An 18,486-nucleotide genomic window follows, 5' to 3' on the forward strand; every position below is an offset into this window, starting at 1 on the left:
CCAACACTGATGCCCACACTCCTGTCAGTTTGCTCTGAGACCCCTCCCTACCCTGAGGGCCATGGGCCTTACCGTGAGGCCTGCTGTAATTTGGAGGTGCTGGTCCAGGACCGGGGCCGGGCCCGGGCCCGGGACCAGGTCCTGTTGCGGACACAGAGGGTGGAGGTAGTGTTGGCATCTGCTGCTGCATCCCGGGCATCGGCCGCTTCCCCTGCACCGCCATCTGCAGGTGGTCAGGGAGGGGCTGCCCCCGGGCCAGCATCTTGTAGGCCATGATCTGAGCTCTGAGCTGGTGCAGCTGGTTCTGGTTAAAGGGGGTCGGGCCCCGGTTCTGCTGCCCCAAAGCCTGGGGGTCAGCACCATCCAGCGGGGCGCCTCCAGGCCCGGACGACATCTGCGGGCCTGAGGCCGGGCCGCTGGCTGGAACCGGACTGGAGGCGTGCTCGGAGCCACCCAGGGGCGAGGGGTAACCTGCGGGGAAACGTGGATCCAAGCGGTCACTCGGCAGCACATGTCCAGTAATTTTTAAGGCAGAGACGGGAACCCTTGCCTGCTTACACTGGCCCCTACCCTGAGATTTCGTTCTCGTGATTACACGGACCCCTACCCTGCGATTTCGTTCTCGTGATTACACGGGCCTCTACCCTGAGGTTTCGTTCTCATGATTCAAACAAGAGGCACCCAGAGGGCACACGCTCGCAGCTTGGTTGGCAGCCTGCACAGCTGGTTTGGTTCGGCCCATCTTTCAGTAACCTGCCAACGATTAAAGCTGAGATGTCACACAGATCCGGGCTTTCTCTGGGCCTGCCCCCCTGCCCCTCGGCTTGGCCAGGCCCACTCCTCTCACTTCCGTTACCTGCGGAGCCCCTGAGCTTCCCACCCCGTGACAGGAAGCCATGTACCCCATCACTTCTCAAACCTCCCTGTTCAGAAAAGTACCTGTAGGGCTTGTTAAAGCTGAGCCCCGGCCCCCTCCTGAGATTCTGACTCAGCAGGTCTGGAGCAGGGCAGAGCCCAGGAGTCTGCATTTCTTCTTCTTTTTTTATTTTTCGGCTGTGCCATGCGGCTTGCGGGATCTTAGTTCCCCGACCAGGGATCGAACCCAGCGCCCTGGCAGTGGAAGCACCAAGTCCTAACCACTGGACCGTCAGGGAAATCCCAGGAGTCTGCGTTGGGTGGCACCAGAGCGGCTATCCCGAGGAGCCCATCCTGCCCAGGGCTTGTCTAACACCCAGCGCTGAACACAGTTCTGTCCCACCAGTATCCGCTCTCCTGGGGCTGCTATAAGAAAAGACGCCCTGAACAGGGCACCAGACAAGCCCAAGCTAAACAGCCCTCTGTGGCAGGGTCTCCCATGATGCTCAACTGCCCTAGGTCCTCTGAATCCATGCATGGGTGATCCAATTAGGAAAATGACCTCGGGACTTCCAGAGGGCAACAAACATGAAGAAAGAAAAGAAAGGAAACCATACCTTGGGAGTGCTGGTCCATGGGACTTGGCGGGGGCCCCATCCCGGCGTGGCCCCCCGACCGCATCCCCATCCCCTTCATCTGGTTGTAGCGGGGGTCGTCCGACATGCCCTTCTCGTGCATGGACTCCATTGGCTACGAGAGTGGACAACAGGGCAGGATCAGCAAGGCGGGAAGGGAAGAGGCTGCACAGAAAGGCGCTGAATGAGAGGACTTCAATATCACTAACAATGCCCATCCAAAGTCGCCATGGCATTTACTGAACCACCAACATGACCAAGTGGCTTAGGTCCAAGACATGGTCCTAACATCTACTTGGGTGTCAAGGCAGGTGCATGAAATAATGCCACCCAGGGAACCTGCAGATTGGTGGTCTAGAGGCAAGGGGACAGCTGGACTAGGACATCAGGGAGAGGGTGAGGACACAGTTTCAGACAGCCAAAATCTCACAAGGAAAGGACACACATAGCTCCCAGTCAGGAGCAGTTTTAGCTGGGATACCAAGCTCCCTGTTTATCGTCACAAGATGACCTTGTGACCACAAGTCTTTGGATGGGGGACCCTCTTGCCTGGGAGACTGTAAATCAGAGAGACGGGCAGTAACTCCTGCCCATGAAGTATGGTAACAGTATGTCAAATGTCCTCACTGATCCGAGATTGGCCTCCCACCTGCTAGCTGGGAGGGAGGCTGTCTGCAGCATCGTTCTGCCCCTCCGCGGAGGCTCGATCAGATCCTGGTGGGACAGAAACACACATTTTCCCTCCTGATGCTCAGCACTGAGCACTCCCCCTACGGAATGGCTGGGAAAGGGGACATTTTCCGAGACCCTTCCAGGCCCTCTGTGGGCCCAGTTAATGCAAACATCCAGCTCTCCGGTCTAATAGCTGGCCCAGCAAAGTCAGCTACAGCTCAGTGTGTGCCGTGAGAGGAGGATGAGAGGGCACCGGGCTAGGAGCACGAGGGCCAGCTTCACAAGCAGAAGAAGCAGGGGGCCCTCGGGATGCTGAGCAGAACCCTGGGTGGGGCCCACCCTCTGCTCCTTCTTCCCTGGGCTGGTGGAGCTGACTGATGGGCTCGCCTCCCCCAGAGCAGGAGCTCTGTGCAAGCAGGTGAAGGGCACCACTGGACCTCAGCTCCTAGGCCAGACACATGGCAGGCGTCTGACAAACATGGGTCAAGTGTCCAGGAGGAAGAAACAAGATGGTCAGAGAGGGAAAAGGAGATGGTGCTAGAGGAGAAGCTGGCCTCAGTCAGCGTGTGTGCGGGGGGTGGGGGGATGGGGGGAGATCACCAACAGCTTCCCAAGAGGGAAGTGACAAGACAGATACTGTATCGAAGTTGACAGAAATATATGGGGGATGGGGAGGGCAGGGAGGGGAAGGGGTCACTGCACTGTGTGGGAGGTCAGCGATGTGACACATGCCTGAGGGGTTGGGAGGGCCGGAGGGGTGAGGTGGCTCTGCCACCAACTCACTGAGTGACCATCTCTCTGAGACCTTACTTCCTCGTCTGCAAAATGGGCAAAATACTATCCATAAGAGGGTATTTCCTCATTTCCTTCAACCACCGCCCAGGAATGCAAAGAGAGAGGGCAACCATTTGTGTTATAAGAAGTTTTTTCCATCTCACTGGCAAAAGCACCACTGATCAACTCAGGTACGTGGTGAAGACAATGGCACCCGAGTACAGGATCAAGTGGGGACAAAGGGCACCTGCTGCTATGCTCTGTGAGTTACCCGGGTGAGCCGAGCAGCCTGAGTGGGGGAAACCATGGGCTGTAAGCCATCTTTTAGGATTTGGACATTCTTAATTCACTACTAAAACGACGGGTGTGAGAGACACAGGGTGGGGTGGCTGCCGGCCCACAGTGGAGGCCAGGGTGTGCTGCTGCTCCCCTCCCGTCTCTGATCGTGCGGACCCAGCTGGTGGGGCAGCAGGCCCAGGGCTCCCTACCTTGTGCATCTGGTGCATGTTGTCCTGAGGGTACCCTCCAGGCCCCTGGGTCGGGATGGGGTGTCCTGCTGAGGGAGGCCCTGGGCTGGGCCCCATCATGCTGTGGGCGGAGCCGGGTGAGGGACCTGGGCTAGGGCCCAACATGGCTCCAGGGGAGGGGCCCGGGCCCGGGGAAGGGCCTGGCCGAGGAGTTCCGCCCAGGGGTGGGTCTGGAGTGGACATCTTCACGGGAGCTGCGGATAGCGGTCTCCTGCTGGAAGAAAGTCCCAGTCAGCGTGGGGGTCACAGCCATCGGCTGGGTGGGTCAGGGCAGGTCAAGGACGATCACACACAGTCATGTCAGAGCACCCATCTGACAGGGAGCTGGTGCCTTGGACGGGCACCCCCAGTGCCCCAGTCCTTTCTCCTCCATTCCTCTCCGAGGAGGTGATACATCAGGCACCCAAAATCAGATCAAAGTCCCCCGAGGAAGGGGTGGGACTCAGGAGGTGGGGACACCAGGTGATACTGCCTCACTTCCCCTGGTATCTTTCTGATTACAACAGAGAGGACGTCTCAGGGCAGTGCTGACACACCCTTCACATCACTCCAACACTTGCTCATCTTCCTATTTAAGAAAAAAGAAGAACGTGACTAAGGCTCAAAGCCTTTGCTGGCAACAGCATCTGACGGGACCTTCGTTAATTCAACTAAAACACATATTCATAGCAAGTAATGCTGGTTTCCACTTAAGGCAGTGAGACCAAGTTTCCTTTAAAATACATGAATTTAAGTTTTAAAAGTAGGCTCTTTTAAAGAGAAATATTACAGGACTAATGGCACTCTGATACGTCAAATACTTCAAAAGTGATATTCAAGTGCTGTAAACTAAAAATTGAGGCCCGGAACTATGACCCCGAGCCTCCACAAGATCCAGAACTCAGGTAACAAAATATCCAATGACGTTGGCAAGTTATGACTGCTACGATTGGTCTGTGAGCTGATACATTTTATAAGTGCTCCCTACAGTAAGGGTTCAGTTTTCAGGGAACCCTCAATCTGTCATGACTGTCAGGAGTAATACATTCTCAGTGCTGAAATCTGGAAAACATAAAAAGAATACAGAAACTTAAAATTACCCACCGTCCTACCAGACACAGAGGTGAAGTGCTTGCTGGCCCTGCAGAGATCAAGAAGCAGCCCTGCCCTCCTTACCCCTCCCGCCCAGCAGGGTGGGGTGAGGGGGTACGTGTGGGGAGAGAGGGCTGCAGCTCCCCAGAGACCCCCCAGAGCTGTGGCGATGGAGCCCTCTCAGGATGGACAGCTGACTGGTGCTCCCGCTGGGACCCGGCCACACTCCAGAGTGCTTCTCCTTCGAGGCTATTCCACACACAGACACTCGCTCTACAGAATTACTCAGCACATTCTAGGCCAGCTTTCTCTTCAGAGAATCATACCTACGACCCTTTTCATCATTTAACAGTCTTCAAGACACAAATTCTAGCAGTTCCACCAAGTTCCCTGGTCCTGATGCATCCTGAGTTATTTAAAAGCCCCTCTTTTTTTTTTTTTAAACTGGAGTATAGATGATTTACAATGTCGTGTTACTTGCTGCTGTACAGCAAAGTGAATCAGTTGTACATATACATATACCCACTGTTTTTTAGATTCTTTTCCCATATAGGCCATTACAGAGTACTGAGTAGAGTTCCCTGTGCTCTAAAGTAGGTCCTTATTAATTATCAAAAGCCCCTCTCTTGTTGGCATGCCACAAATCTACTTTTGTTTCTCTGGACTTTTTGGTTTGGGGAATGAATCTTTTTGCCCCTAAGCTCTACTGGGCTCTCCTGATTCTAAGACTAAATCTTGAAAAAGTACAGGAACATTTTTAATTCTCTTGATTCAAAAAAAAAAAAAAGTCTTCGTTTGAAAGGTGGGGGTATATCTTCCTGGATAACAGATCAAAAGCCCGAACTTCTTCAGTCCAGTTTCATGACTAAATAACTGGAATAGAGAGGGTCAGAAATCTTGGCAGAGCCAGGACCAGCAGCTGTCACCCCTGCCTGCTGGTGAACACGCCTGACCGTATGAGAAAACACTCCTCCATCCTCCCGGCATCCCTGATCTCCTCCAAAGCTCAAGAAGCCTCAGTGCTGGACCTTAAATACACCTAACAGGAGTGCTGGAGAACTGACATGTGCTCACAATCCCTTCCACATAAATCCAAAACCCAACACGCTCAAGGAGAAAAATCAAACTTAAAAAAAAAATAAATTCGAGACAAATTCATTTGGAAGCAAAACCTGACCTGATTCAAAAAGACCTGTACTCAGAAAATTCTAAAACTCTGATGAAAGAAACTGAAGAAACACAAACAGATGGAAAGTTACACGGTGTTCATGGATTGGAAGAATCAGTGTTGTTAAAATGACCAAATTACCCAAGGCAATCTACAGATTCAGTGTAATCCCTATCAAGATACCCACGGCATTTTTTACAGAACTAGAACAAATAATTCTAAAATTTGTAGGGAAACACAAAAGACCCTGAATTACCAAAGCAATCCTGAGAAAGAAGAACAGGGCTGGAGGTATCATGCTCCCTGACTTCAGACTATACTACAAAGCCAGAGTAATCAAACGAGTATGGCACTGGCACAGAAACAGACACAGATCAATGGAACAGAATAGAGAGCCCAGAAATAAATCCACACATTTATGGTCAATTAATCTACAACAAAGGAGACAAGAATATATGCAGAAAAGACACATGCACCCAAATGTTCATAGCAGTATTATTTACAGTAGCCAAGATATGGAAGCAACCTAAGTATCCAGCCACAGATGAATGGATAAAGATGTGGTATGTGTGTATCTATGTATATAGATACACACATATATATACAATAGAATATTACTCAGCCATAATAAAAGAATGAAATATTGCCATTTGCAACATGGATGGACCTGAAGGGTATAATGCTTAGTCAAATACGTCAGAGAAAGACAAATACTCTGTTGTCACTTATATATGGAATCTAAAAATAAAACAAATGAATATAACAAAACAGAAACAGACTCACAGATATAGAGAACTAATGGTGACCAGTGGGGAGACAGGAGAGGGAGGGGCAAAATGGCAGTAGAGGATGAGGAGGTACAAACTACTATGTATAAAATGAATAATCTATAAGGATATATTGTACAGCATAGGGAATACAGCCAATATTTTATGATAACTTTAAATGGAGTATAATGTACAAAAACGTTTGAATCACATCGTACATCTGAAACTAATATAATATTGTAAATCAACTATACCTCAATTAAAAAAAGAAATTTGACCTGATTCAGCTCCATGTGAATATTCACACATTCTGTCGCACAAACAGGATGCTGTTTGCCCTGCCACGTGACAGCGGTCTGTGCCCTGTATCTCGTTTGCTAAAATGCTGATTCTAGAGTTGGAAACCTCTGGTCCAGGGGTTTGTCTACAGGGTGGATGCACCAGCAGTCACACTTCCCAAGTGGGCAGCCGAGTGATATGGATGTGGCCATGGCTGGACTGAGGACGATGGCTCCTCGGGGCTCCCTTCTGGGCCCTTTGTGTCCACAGGCCCTCTCTTCGGGTCCACAGAGCACTGCTGAGGCGGGAAGAGGGACAATAGTCCTGCACCTCCTTAAGGAACCTGTGGCACCTGGCAGCTCATGGTTTCTTTCTCACCTGGAGGTCTCCACTCGAAGTCAAGCCAACTGAAACTGACAGCAAAATAAAATCCACACCACCTCCTATCTAAAGACAGACGAACCGATGTGCCTCTGGAAAGACAGCTCTTCCCAAGGTCCCTCTAGGAATTAACTGCCTCCTCTCACAGCACCACTAACGTCATCGGCGACACAAAGCAGCTCACCAAAGACACAGGAGGGCAGCGAAAAAGACTTTCATGCCCGAGTATGGCAACCTTCGCCTTCAAGAAGCATGGGCTTTCACAAAACCCTTTTTAAATTGCATTTCCTTCAGAAGCTGCCACCTCTGAAGGGTCAGGTTGCAATGAAACAGGTAACTGCTCGGAGCCACCGTCAGCAAACTCGTTTCTGGACTTGAAATCTCAGACACACGTGGAAACGACAGTAAAGGAGATCCAAAAAGTGCAGACACAATGCAAAACCATCCTGAGCGGCAAAGCAGGTAGGGTTCCATCAAAAGCCCCACCAGGGGCTGGTGCTTGTGCCACGTGTGGACACAGGAGGGCAGTCCTACAGCATGGCGGTGGAGAGAACAGAAAAATGGAACTGGGGAGCGGCTCTCAGGTGCTTGGTGTAGTACTGAGGAGGGGCATCTTGAGTTCTGGCATACCTAAAGTGCCCTGATCGTAGGTATACAGCTGGATGAATCCTAGATCAGACACAGCACTTCCAACATTTCAGAAGGGGCCTTTGCCGGTGAAACTCCTGTTCTGACTTTCTCACTGTAGGTTAGTTTTGCCTGTTACTGAACTCAATCTGAAAACAGGGTCAGGGACTTCCCTGGCGGTCCAGTGGTTAGGACTCTGCACTTCCTTTGCAGGGGGTGCGAGTCTGATCTCTGGTCAGAGAACTAAGATCCCACATGCCGTGCAGCATGGCCAAAAAAAAAAAGGAGAAAGAAAAGAAAAGAGGGTCATATAGTTTACTTATGCTCATCGCTAGGTCTGGGAGGGGCATCCATGCAGTTGGATGCTATTGTCAATTCTCCTGTTCCCGGATGTTGTGCTCCCAGGTTTTAGCACACATAAAGCTGCTGTGAACAATGTCATTTGGTGGACGTGGGCACTCGTTTTCCTTGTGTGTCCAGGAGGGGAACTGCTGGTCATGAGGGAGGCATAACTTTACCTTGGCAGATACTGTCAGTTTTCCAAATCAGCATGACAATCACATACACTGCCCTCCCTGCAGCAGCTGGGTGAGCGTTCCAGCTCCTCTAAATCAACTCTTGGTGCTGTCAGTCTTTTTAATTTGTAATCGTTCTGGTGAGTGTATAATCGTACCTTATTCCAGTTTTAATTTGCATTTCCCTTGTGACTAATAGTGTTGCACCTTTCCATATGCTCACTGGCCACCAAGAGATCCACTTTTGTACAGGCTCTAAGCTTTCACTAACATTTTATTGGGGATGTGTAATTGCTATTACTGTCTCCCAGAGATGAAGAGAAGTTCTTAATTTTAATGATGTTCAATGTATCAAGTCTGTTCTTTTATGGTCAATGGTTTTGGGGTCCTGTTTAAGAAATCTTTGTCTACCTGTGACAATAAGAAATAATATATTTGGTCTCTGCCTTCAGTTCCTGACAGAGTTCCTAAAACCTGTGTAATTTCCTAAGTGATAGGGGTGATAAGAGCATCTTACACAGAGCTCCAAAATCCCTTAGAATTTCCTCCGTGATAGGAGTGTCCTTTGCTCTAATGAGGCTACTCTAGGTGGGCTCCTGGATGGCTTCAGGATGGGGGCTGGTCGTCAGAAAGATCAAACCATGGCTAGAAGCTTAGAACCTTCACCCCCACCCCACCCCATCCTCCGGTGAGGGGAGAGGGGCTGGAGATTGAGTTAATCGATCATGGTTACGTGATGAAGCACCACAAAACCCCTAAACTATGGCATTCAGAGAGCTTCTGGGTTGGTGAACACATCCACGTGCCAAGAGGGTGGTGCACCCCAACTTCATGGGGACAGAAGCTCCTGTGCTCCGGACCTTTCCAGACCTCACCCTATGTATCTCTTCTTCTGGCTGTTCATCTGTATCCTTTATAAACTGGTAAACATAAGTGTCTTCTTGAGTTTTGTGAGTTGTTACAGCAAATTATCAAACCTTATGAGGGGGTCATGGGAATCCACGTTTGTAACCAAGTTGGACAGAAGTGTGGATAACCTTGGGACCCACTACTTGCGACTGGCATCTGAAGTGGGGGGCAGTCTTGTGGGACTGAACCCTTAACCTGTGAGGTCTGCACCAACTCTGGGTAGTGTCAGAATTGAATTGAACTGTAGGACACCCTGTTGGTGTCCACAGGAACCTGCAGAATTGGTTGGTGTGGAAAACCCACGTTTGGTGTCAGAAGTACTGTGACACTTTACTACCTCAAGATCATGGAGATAGAGAAAGGGAAGGAATATTTTAAAGTCCAGGGGGATTGTGACTTGTTCCCGCCTCCTAGTGGCTTACAATTATTGAGGACTAATCAGTCACAAAGAAAGTGCAGGGAGGTAAGATCCAGTCAGAGAGGGGAGGGAAAGGAGTGGTCCCATTAGGTAATAAGGACAGGAATTTATTTCCTCACTGAGCCTGCCCCACCACCCTACGAGGAAGGACTACCAGACAGAGGGGTCCCTGAGGCTCCCAGGCCACCCAGTGGGTCAATGGAAGAGCTGGAGTCACAAGCCCAAGGCCATAGTAGACCTCAGACTCTGAGCGTGGACTCTGCCACCTGCCAATGGCACAACACCGGACTCCCTGAGCCTGTTTCCTCTCTGCAGACTAGAGCTGAGACCAGTCCCTCTCTCAGGGGTCGCTAGCTGTGTCACACAACCTAACACACACCAGGCACATACCAGCAGCAAGTGCTACCACGCTGCTGGTGAAATCAGCCATTAGCGCTCCGGACGCACGGCACTCAGGACAACAGGCTCACTTCCCTCCTCGGGAAGTAGAGGTTGCACAAGGCAGCTCTGCTGACCTGGAGGAGCAGCAGCTACCTGAACGCCAGCACAGCCTTGGTGCAAATGAGGACCAGCTGTCAAAAGTGACCGCAGTCCAGTCTGACAGTCAATGAATAGGATTTGGGCTACAAACTCTCCCTTACCTTTTTAGCTCCCACTGCACAAAGGAGCTGTTCTTAGCCATCATCAAGCCAGCCCTTCCTGAGGTGCGGGGCTGGGCCTGGCCCTGCTGAGAGCCAGAGAGGGTGTGGGACGGGATACCAATGTGCTCCTACCCAGCGGGGGCCAGACAAATTCAGCCAGGAATTTCAGAAGAGAGGTAAGATCTGAGGGCAAGGAACACCCCTCTCTCCAAACTCCTTCACCCTCATCACCAAACACCCCTGCCCTCCTCATACAGGAAACTATAAAGATCTGGCATTTCCAGCAAAGCCCTTGGGTCCCCTAGGTCACCCTCAAGGCTGCCTCAGGGGGTTTCAGGTGGCTTTCTGGTGCTGCCTGGACTCCCGCAACAAGTCCCTCTCTGACAACTCACTTGGTGTCAGGGCTGGAAGAGGTGGGGCAACTTTGCACAACACAGAAATCCATCTCAAACCAGACAGACAACCCAAACCTAAGCAGGCGAGAAAAGCGAAGGAGAAGGGGATGCAGGGGCCAAAATGGCAAAGCCACTAGCATGTGTGTGTCTGGGAGCCTCATTGAGATGTGTGTGGCCCGAGGGGCAGGTGTATTTGGGGGCTCCATGAGCGGGGAACGGAACCTGGGATTCTGGGCAGGTAGCCCGAAGGCATGTGACAGAAAATAAATATACTCCAGGGCCAGAACCAAAAAGCTGAAAACTAAAGACAGTTCAGGAGGCTGTGAGATGAAAACAGACTCCCAGGTTCCTGGGGCCAAAGGGTCTGGAAGGGTACTCAGCCATTTCACCTCAATTTCTCTGAGAAGCCCCCCAACTGCCAAACAACCAGAACTGCCCACAGTCCATGCTGTACAAGTCAAGGCATCATTAAAAATGAATGTGGGACACGGTACACGTGGACACAGAGGATGGTCCAAAATGAAGCAGGGGAACAAGGCATCGTCAAAGTTAGGGGTGCTTGGCCCAAACCCTACTTTGCTAAGAAGAACAATTTCTGCACGTTAATCCGAGCACAGAAGCCAGAAAACATGTACCAAACTGCCTGCGACTCTCTCTGGAGGTGTCTGTTGGGGAACTTACACTTTCCACATCACAGATTTCTGGAGTTTTTCTTTGTGTGTTTGTTTTAACTATTACTTTTGTAAACAGATTTTTAAAAAACACTTTTTAAGGAAAAAGAAAAAAAAAAAAAAGCCCTGGATCAGAAAAAATACCTGGGAAATAAACACCCAGAAAAGACGCCCCAGGAAGTGCCTTTGTGGAAATAAAGGAGGAAGATGAAAGGATCTGGGGACTGTGTTATTTTCCACCCACTTCCAACTTCACCAAAATCACTATGCTGACATTCAAATGCGGAACCAGACCTGCTTGAGGATCAGAGGTCTGGTTTCTTCTTTCGTACCACTCTTAGCGTTTCTCTTAGAAATAAAAAAGGACCGTGGTGGCCGGCCACTGTGGCAGGACAGGCTGCCAACAGGCGATCGGAACCCTCTGCAACCTGCTTGCTGAGATCATGGGTTGGCTTTTTTTTTTTTTCCATCTTGCCTAAAAACCAGCTTTATATTTAAGTTTGGTCCCAGGATGGCTGCTATTTTGTTTTTTGGGGCGTGGAGAAATTTGTTCGAAGACACATTTCAGCAGCAGCAACACTGCAGTCAAGTCATGACCCGGCGCTCAGACGGTACAAGGTGGCCATGCGGGATGGCTTCAGCAGAGCCAGCCCCATCCGTCACATTTAAACTACAAAATGAGATTTCCACCTCCCCCATCCCCACCCCCGCCACACTCCACGACTAAGAAAACCCTCCACACCTGACCTGACGGTGTGGGGTGCACTAGTCCTCGAACCTGCAAGGATGTGCAGGGCGGGGGGCACCTGTGGTTTTAAGGACCTCGTGGAAATGGCTTATTCCTGAGACCCTGGGAAGCTGGCTGTTCTGTGGCATTTCCCTTGCAATATAATTAAGTAGCAAAACCTTGCCCTACATTTAAAAGGGAATGCATTTGAGAACCAAAAAACCATGTCGCGATGATAAATTACAATGTCTTCTCAGTTCTACCTCAGAGGTACACATGCCAAATTGCTACCAAGTACTATTTTTAGCACTGGGAATTATATATCATTTTATTCATTGGAATCCTCCCCCCTGCCCTTTTTAAGTTTTTCATTCATCTGAAAACCACTGAAGAGTACCTCCCCATCTATAACATGGCAGGAGACATGAAGACAACCAGGCCAGCCCTCTGCCCTCGGGGAGTTCAAGCTCTAATCCAGCAGGGAGATAAACTGTCTACACTTCAAGAACACAAACGCTAGCCTATCTACACAGGTGTTTGCCAAACTCTTTTTACCATGACCCAGACTCCAATGTGACCCAGCACAAACACGCATCAAGTAACCAAGACAAGTTGTACAGTTCTGTCCTGACCCTGCCCCCCTGAAACTTGGGTAGACTCTCCTCCTTTTCTGTTAAGCCTGACCAAGCCCCACTGGATGGACATCATGACCCACCACTGGGTCTGCTGTGGGGCTTGCTCTGTATTCAACACTGAGCATGATGCGTGACCTGTGGAGAGGGCAGGAGAGAAGTCCCCCATGACAGGGACGCACAAAGTGCAAGTGTGGCCAAGAATAGGTGGGGAGGCGTGGCACCTATAACTGCCGAGTGTCACTGATGACAGAGCCCCAGCCACCCCCAAATACTTAGGGAGAACAAACTCTGCGCTAAACAGGGTTCTAGGCACTGGCCATGCAGCAGAGAACAAAGTCCCTGCCTGGTGGGACGGACAACTGAGTGACAGAAACAAGCACACAAATAAATAAGACACAGTGTCACGTAGTGGGTGGAAGTGCTATGAATAAAGTAGCAGGGTTAACAGTCAAGCTGATGGGAGGTGCGTTTCCAATCATGGTGGGCAGTGATGGGGACACATCTGAGCAGAGACCTGAAGTGAAATGGGAGCCAGTGGCTATGGACAGGCGGAGGGACCAGCAAGTGCAAAGGCCCTGGGGTGGGACCCTGAAGGAGGAGAGCAGGCGAGAAGGGTGTGGCAGCAGATGAGGTCAGAGATGGGCAAAGAGGGCAGATCACAGGCCTCGAGGGCAGCGGTAAGGAAGTTGGAGTCTACCCTAGGTGCAATGGGAAACTACTGGAATGTTCTGGGTAAGGCAGTGACATGGTCTGATGATGGTTTTAGAAGACTTTTCTGTACAAGCAGATGGAATGCATGTGAGAGAATGAGAGGAGACAGGGATGACCAAGGTGAACAGCAGGGCCTCAGCTAGCACATGCCATTTGAAGTATAAAGGGTGCCCCTTCCTTGGGGGCGACCAGCCCTGGAACCAGGCTTACTTTAGCAAAGCCCAGCCAGGCTGGATTTCAGCCCCAACTTGCATCCCCTTGGTTCACTACTGGCGACTGAGGTGCCAACTGGGGACTATGGGAGAAACAGGGGATTTTACGCTCAGAGAGGTTACGTTGTTTGCCCAAAATCACGTGGGAATAGAGTCCTGCCTACCTCAAGCCTGTCGGACTCTAATGCCTGAGTAACTGATTCAGGCTGAGAATCAGAAGATGGAGGAGGAGGAGGAGAGTCTGGAAGAGCACCAAGTGCAGCAAAGAGAAGCACTCCAAAGGCAGGAGCCTCCAGGGGGTGTTCCGAGGAGGCCGACGAGGGCGCTCAGCACGCTAGCAGTCCAGGCTGTGGTCGATGTGTGCTCTGCGGTCATCAGGGCCAGAAGCAGCTCCCAGGGCACATCGAGGAGCCCCCTGTGCTTCAGCGTCACCATCAGGACAAGGAGACACCCACTGTGCCACTTTACTGGGACTTTCGGGGCAAGGTGGGGTGGTGCACATCAAACCCTGCCCCCTCAAGTCTCTCACTGTAACAGGTGAGGCAGCAACTGCCACTCGGCCACCTGCTTCCTGAACCAGCAGGGCGCAACCTGCCAGTGAAAGGAGAACTTAAACCACCCCAAGGAGCCATTTTAAAGCCCATCATCTTTTTTTTTTTTTTTAATTTTATTGAAGAATAGTTGATATATAATGTCGTGTACAGCACATTAATATGTGTACATATTCTTTTTCGGATTCTTTTCCCTTATACGTTATTACAAAATACTGAGTACGGTCCTCTGTGCTATACAGTATAGGTCGTTGGGAAAGCACATTCTCTTTATCACACTCCTGCGGGTGGTAAACTTCACACTGAGCGAAACTCAGACCGTTCCCAGTTACAAGTGTCCACGCACAAAAATGAAGACATGGCCCTTGAGCAAAGTAACAGAATCCCAAAACGAAGCCCTGGAAACCAGTCTGGGTTTCTAGGAAGGGGCCAGCTACCTGTTTCCTAAAGAAAGCCCCTTCCCTGAGGGAACTGGATGCACCCCTTTCCTTCCCTCTGCCCTGTGAAATATGATCTCCCAAGAGACCCAGCTACACCTGGTGCCTCCCGCAAGGTCCTTTCCCACACAGGAAGATGAGTGGAGGCCAAATTGCTCATGCCCATCAAATCCATATCCTGAAAAATTTGCATGCAGCTAACTGAAAACTCCAAGATATCACCGACCATATCAATGAGCTTAATATTTCTTAGGGATGACATCTGGAAGGTGATAGCAACAGCAACTCAGTTCTGATATAGTCACCCTCGGACATCTCCCTCCAATATTCCCGCCGCTGTTACTTCCCTTTTATAGTAGGTTTTGCGTATTCTTTTGATTTTAATTAAAAAAAAAAAACCTCTCTCGGGCTTCCCTGGTGGTGCAGTTATTGAGAATCCGTCTGCCGATGCAGGGGACACGGGTTTGTGCCCCGGTTCGGGAAGATCCCACGTGCCGCGGAGCGGCTGGGCCCGTGAGCCATGGCCACTGAGCCTGCGCGTCCGGAGCCTGTGCTCCGCAACGGGAGAGGCCACAACAGTGAGAGGCCCGCATATCGCAAAAAACAAAAAACAAAACAAAACAAACAAAAAAAACCCTCTCTCTTCAGTGTTCCAATCAACGTTACAAGTTATGAGGAGATATATGAAATGCAAAACAAACACTTGATATTTTTTAAAACCCATGCCACCAGACACACTTCCCTCTTTCCAATGCTGTATGGTGAAACTTCAAAGCACACAATTTTTTTTTTTAAGCACACAATTTCAAATTATTAAGGACAAAATGAAGGAGCTGATTCCTTTGCTACCACTTTGAAAACATACAGAACTATTAAAATGGGGCAAAAATCTGTTCTGTATCTCAACCCACTAGGATGTTGTAGAGATCATAATATATGACAACGGCTACAAACTGTTTAGTCTTGTGTGTCAGGCATTGTCCTAAGCACTTAACGTTTGTCATCTGTCATTCTGTTGTTGTTTAGTCCTTGCAGCAATCTTACAAGTTCGGTACTATTACTGTCCCCCTTTGCAAATAAGGAGACAGGTAGGAGCGGAGGAGAACAAGGTCCTTGTCTGCCTGTTCCCGGCTGAACCCCCAGCCCCAAGCTGTGCCCGGCTCGTGGCAGGCACTCAATGCACGCTTGTTCACTATACGAATGGGGAATGCGTGGCTGGGCCACTTCTTGCACAACTGCAGGGGGCGCCATTCACGTTGTGCTCTGTCTCTGGTGAATGTGAATGCCCTCTGTGCCATGGTAGCCCTGACAGCCCAGGCCAAAATCTGCTGTCATGTCTGAGGACTTACAAGGTGCCAGGCACTGTCACTCCCATTGCCTTGAGGCACCAAGAGGGAAAGTGGCCAAGCCAGGAGTCAGACTTGGATGTTCGACCCGAGAACTCCTGGTGAAATATCCCTGGACCTCAGTTTCTTCACCTGCAGAATGTTCACCTAACACAACTAATCCTTCCCACTCTCCCACATCTGATAGACAGCTAGGACCTGAAGCTGGTCTAGGATTACCTCCCAGTGTTTTGAGGGTCCACAAGGAGTAGCAAACGTGTATAAATAAACACGTGTTTATGTTGGGGTGCTTTTCACTGACAGGAAGTTTGGAGACCACTGTACTGCACTGCACTACCCTACACAGAAGCTCTGATGAGGTCATCCCACCACCACCCCCAGCTCAAAAACCTGCAAGATCAACATCTCCTGAAGTGCTGGACACAAAATGATTTTAAGTGGCATGCAGAAGAACGTTTATTATTTTCATAATTGTGTATGCATTGATTTTAAAGAAAATTATAAAAATATATATAACCGGCACATCAAACCTGGGATTTCTGGGATACAGAATGACTCTAACTTATGTTTTCAGTTTTTTAAACAGTTAATTTACAAATACATACATATATAAACAATATTAACTCCAATAAATTGAGGGCTCATTACATGCCAGGCTCTGCAGTGTGTTAAGTCACTTCCCATACTACCTTTTCAACCCTCACAACAGTTCTTTGAGGTGGTACCACTGTCATACCTGTTTCACAAGTGGGGGGACCTACTGGTAAGTGTCTTGCTTGAGGTCAAACTAGGATTTAGAGCTGGCTGTGAATCCAGGAGGTCTAATTCCAGAACTAGCACTCCACACCACCACCTCATATTAACCACCGCCCCACACACACCCTCATTGTTGGGGTAATGAGGTTTGGAAAACAATGGCCTGGAAAGTTTAAAAACAAAAACAAAAACAAAAACAGACCAGCAACAGCAACTAACATTTATTGCCTACAATCCCCCTTCAGTCGTGTGCCAAGCAGTTCACACACATGTTCACTCAATCCTCCCGCACACCCTCCTCATTCATCCACAAAGGTTCACTGAGGGCCTACTACGTGCTGGGCCCGGGGTACACTGCAGGAGATCAGGTAGACACAGCTGAGGGCTCTGATGGCCCTTGGAGAAAAAGAGATGTATAATTACAAACTGGGGTAACTGCTACACAAGAAAGGTTCAGGGTGATGCGCAAGTGTAGCAAAGGGGAGCGATGACTGGTCCCGGGTGGTCAAATACAGCCTGGACGTCCTCCCTGATCCTGAGTAAAGGCCCCCTCTTCCACGCAGCCTCCCTGATCTCCGGTTCCCATCACTCACTCCCCTGAGCATCCATCCACTGTGTTCCTCACACATGATAGGCCAAGGGGAGTTGTTCCCACATTTACCACCTGTTCCCCTACAGGCCTCGAGAGGCTCCTCAGGGCATCCAACCTCCAACCATCGAACACCCAGTAGGGACTCAACAAATATTGAACAATAAAGGAAGAGATTGTACTGAACAACAATAATAGTGCTTCCCTCTAGCCAAGAACCATTTTACAGGCCTTCACCAACTCCACTTGTGGCATTATTCCCATTTCACATACGAGGACACTAAGAGGTTCAGAGAGATTAAGCTTTTTGCCTCACGTCACACAGCTAAGTGACCAGCAACGCCAAGTATCAAACTCGAATCCGGTCTGTCAATTAAAAGTGAAAACTTGTTTCAAATTCCTCGGAAGTGGCTCTCACGCTTATTCCCTACTTTCCCCAAGGATTCACTGGGCGGTGGGAAAAATCAAGACTAGTGTCTTCAAGACCGGCACAAAACACCCTCTCCTGAAAGATCCACGTTTTAAATAAAAGCCTTAATCTGGAAAAATCAATTGAGAGAAAGGGAAAAGGATGCAAAACTAAAACAATGCTTTCAACGGCAGTTTCCCCAGTTCTTCCCCACTTGCTGCCGACCCCCGCTTCAGGGCAAACATTCTTAAGTCACTACTTGCGAGGGTTTAGGAGAGTTATTTACCTTTCCTTGAAAATCTAAAATGACGTGATTTTTTATAATAAAATTTTAGGTCGGCTAACCCAAGGGGGTTGCTAATGTTCGTGTCCAGGCGACGCTGGACACACCTGGGCTTTTTCCTACTGAGCTCCGACCGCAGCCTCGCCAAAAAGCAACATTCGAGTCGGACCCGTTACACGTAGCCAGAAAAGCCAGGACGGCTGGCTATTGTTGGAACCCCAATGGGGGCCGGGCCCCTGGCCCGCCGACGGGGCTGCGAGCTTTGTCCTGCGACCCCGGCGAGAACGCGCGCGGAGGGCGCGCGGCCTCCACTTGGCCCGGGCCCCCACCCAACCGGCCCGCGGATACAGTAGCCGCCGCGGCCTCGCTGCACTGTGGCCTTCACCGCGCGCGCGGTGCCGGCCAGGCTTCTTGAACCTCGGGCGCCGCCGTACCCCGGCCCCAATCCGGGCGCCAGCGGCCCCCTCCACCCTCAGCGCCCTGGCTCCATTCAAACCGTCCTCCCAAGTCCCGCGCCGCGCTCAC

The 18,486-nt window shown here is 50.2% G+C and overlaps 1 protein-coding gene across 10 annotated transcripts in view; it reads right to left on the reverse strand.

Annotated features, from left to right (window-relative positions):
• Window positions 1-18,486, reverse strand: part of SMARCA4 (SWI/SNF related, matrix associated, actin dependent regulator of chromatin, subfamily a, member 4) — an 87,274-nt gene that overhangs the window by 68,638 nt on the left and 150 nt on the right. For 8 of the 10 annotated variants that reach the window (XM_067733719.1, XM_067733718.1, XM_067733717.1 and 5 more), the window contains exons 2-4: window positions 3,425-3,677; window positions 1,473-1,605; window positions 73-471 (exon numbers count right to left, since the gene is read on the reverse strand). In XM_067733719.1, the coding sequence (XP_067589820.1) occupies window positions 73-471; window positions 1,473-1,605; window positions 3,425-3,646 (754 nt within the window). In that variant the 5' untranslated portion in view covers window positions 3,647-3,677. Of the gene's footprint in view, window positions 1-72; window positions 472-1,472; window positions 1,606-2,139; window positions 2,205-3,424; window positions 3,678-18,486 lie in introns of those variants that run through there. The other 2 variants (XM_067733720.1, XM_067733712.1) reach the window with 2 other exon arrangements.

This window comes from Pseudorca crassidens, chromosome 3 (genome assembly GCF_039906515.1).
Source record: "Pseudorca crassidens isolate mPseCra1 chromosome 3, mPseCra1.hap1, whole genome shotgun sequence".
In the NCBI taxonomy this organism is placed as follows: Eukaryota; Metazoa; Chordata; class Mammalia; order Artiodactyla; family Delphinidae; genus Pseudorca; species Pseudorca crassidens.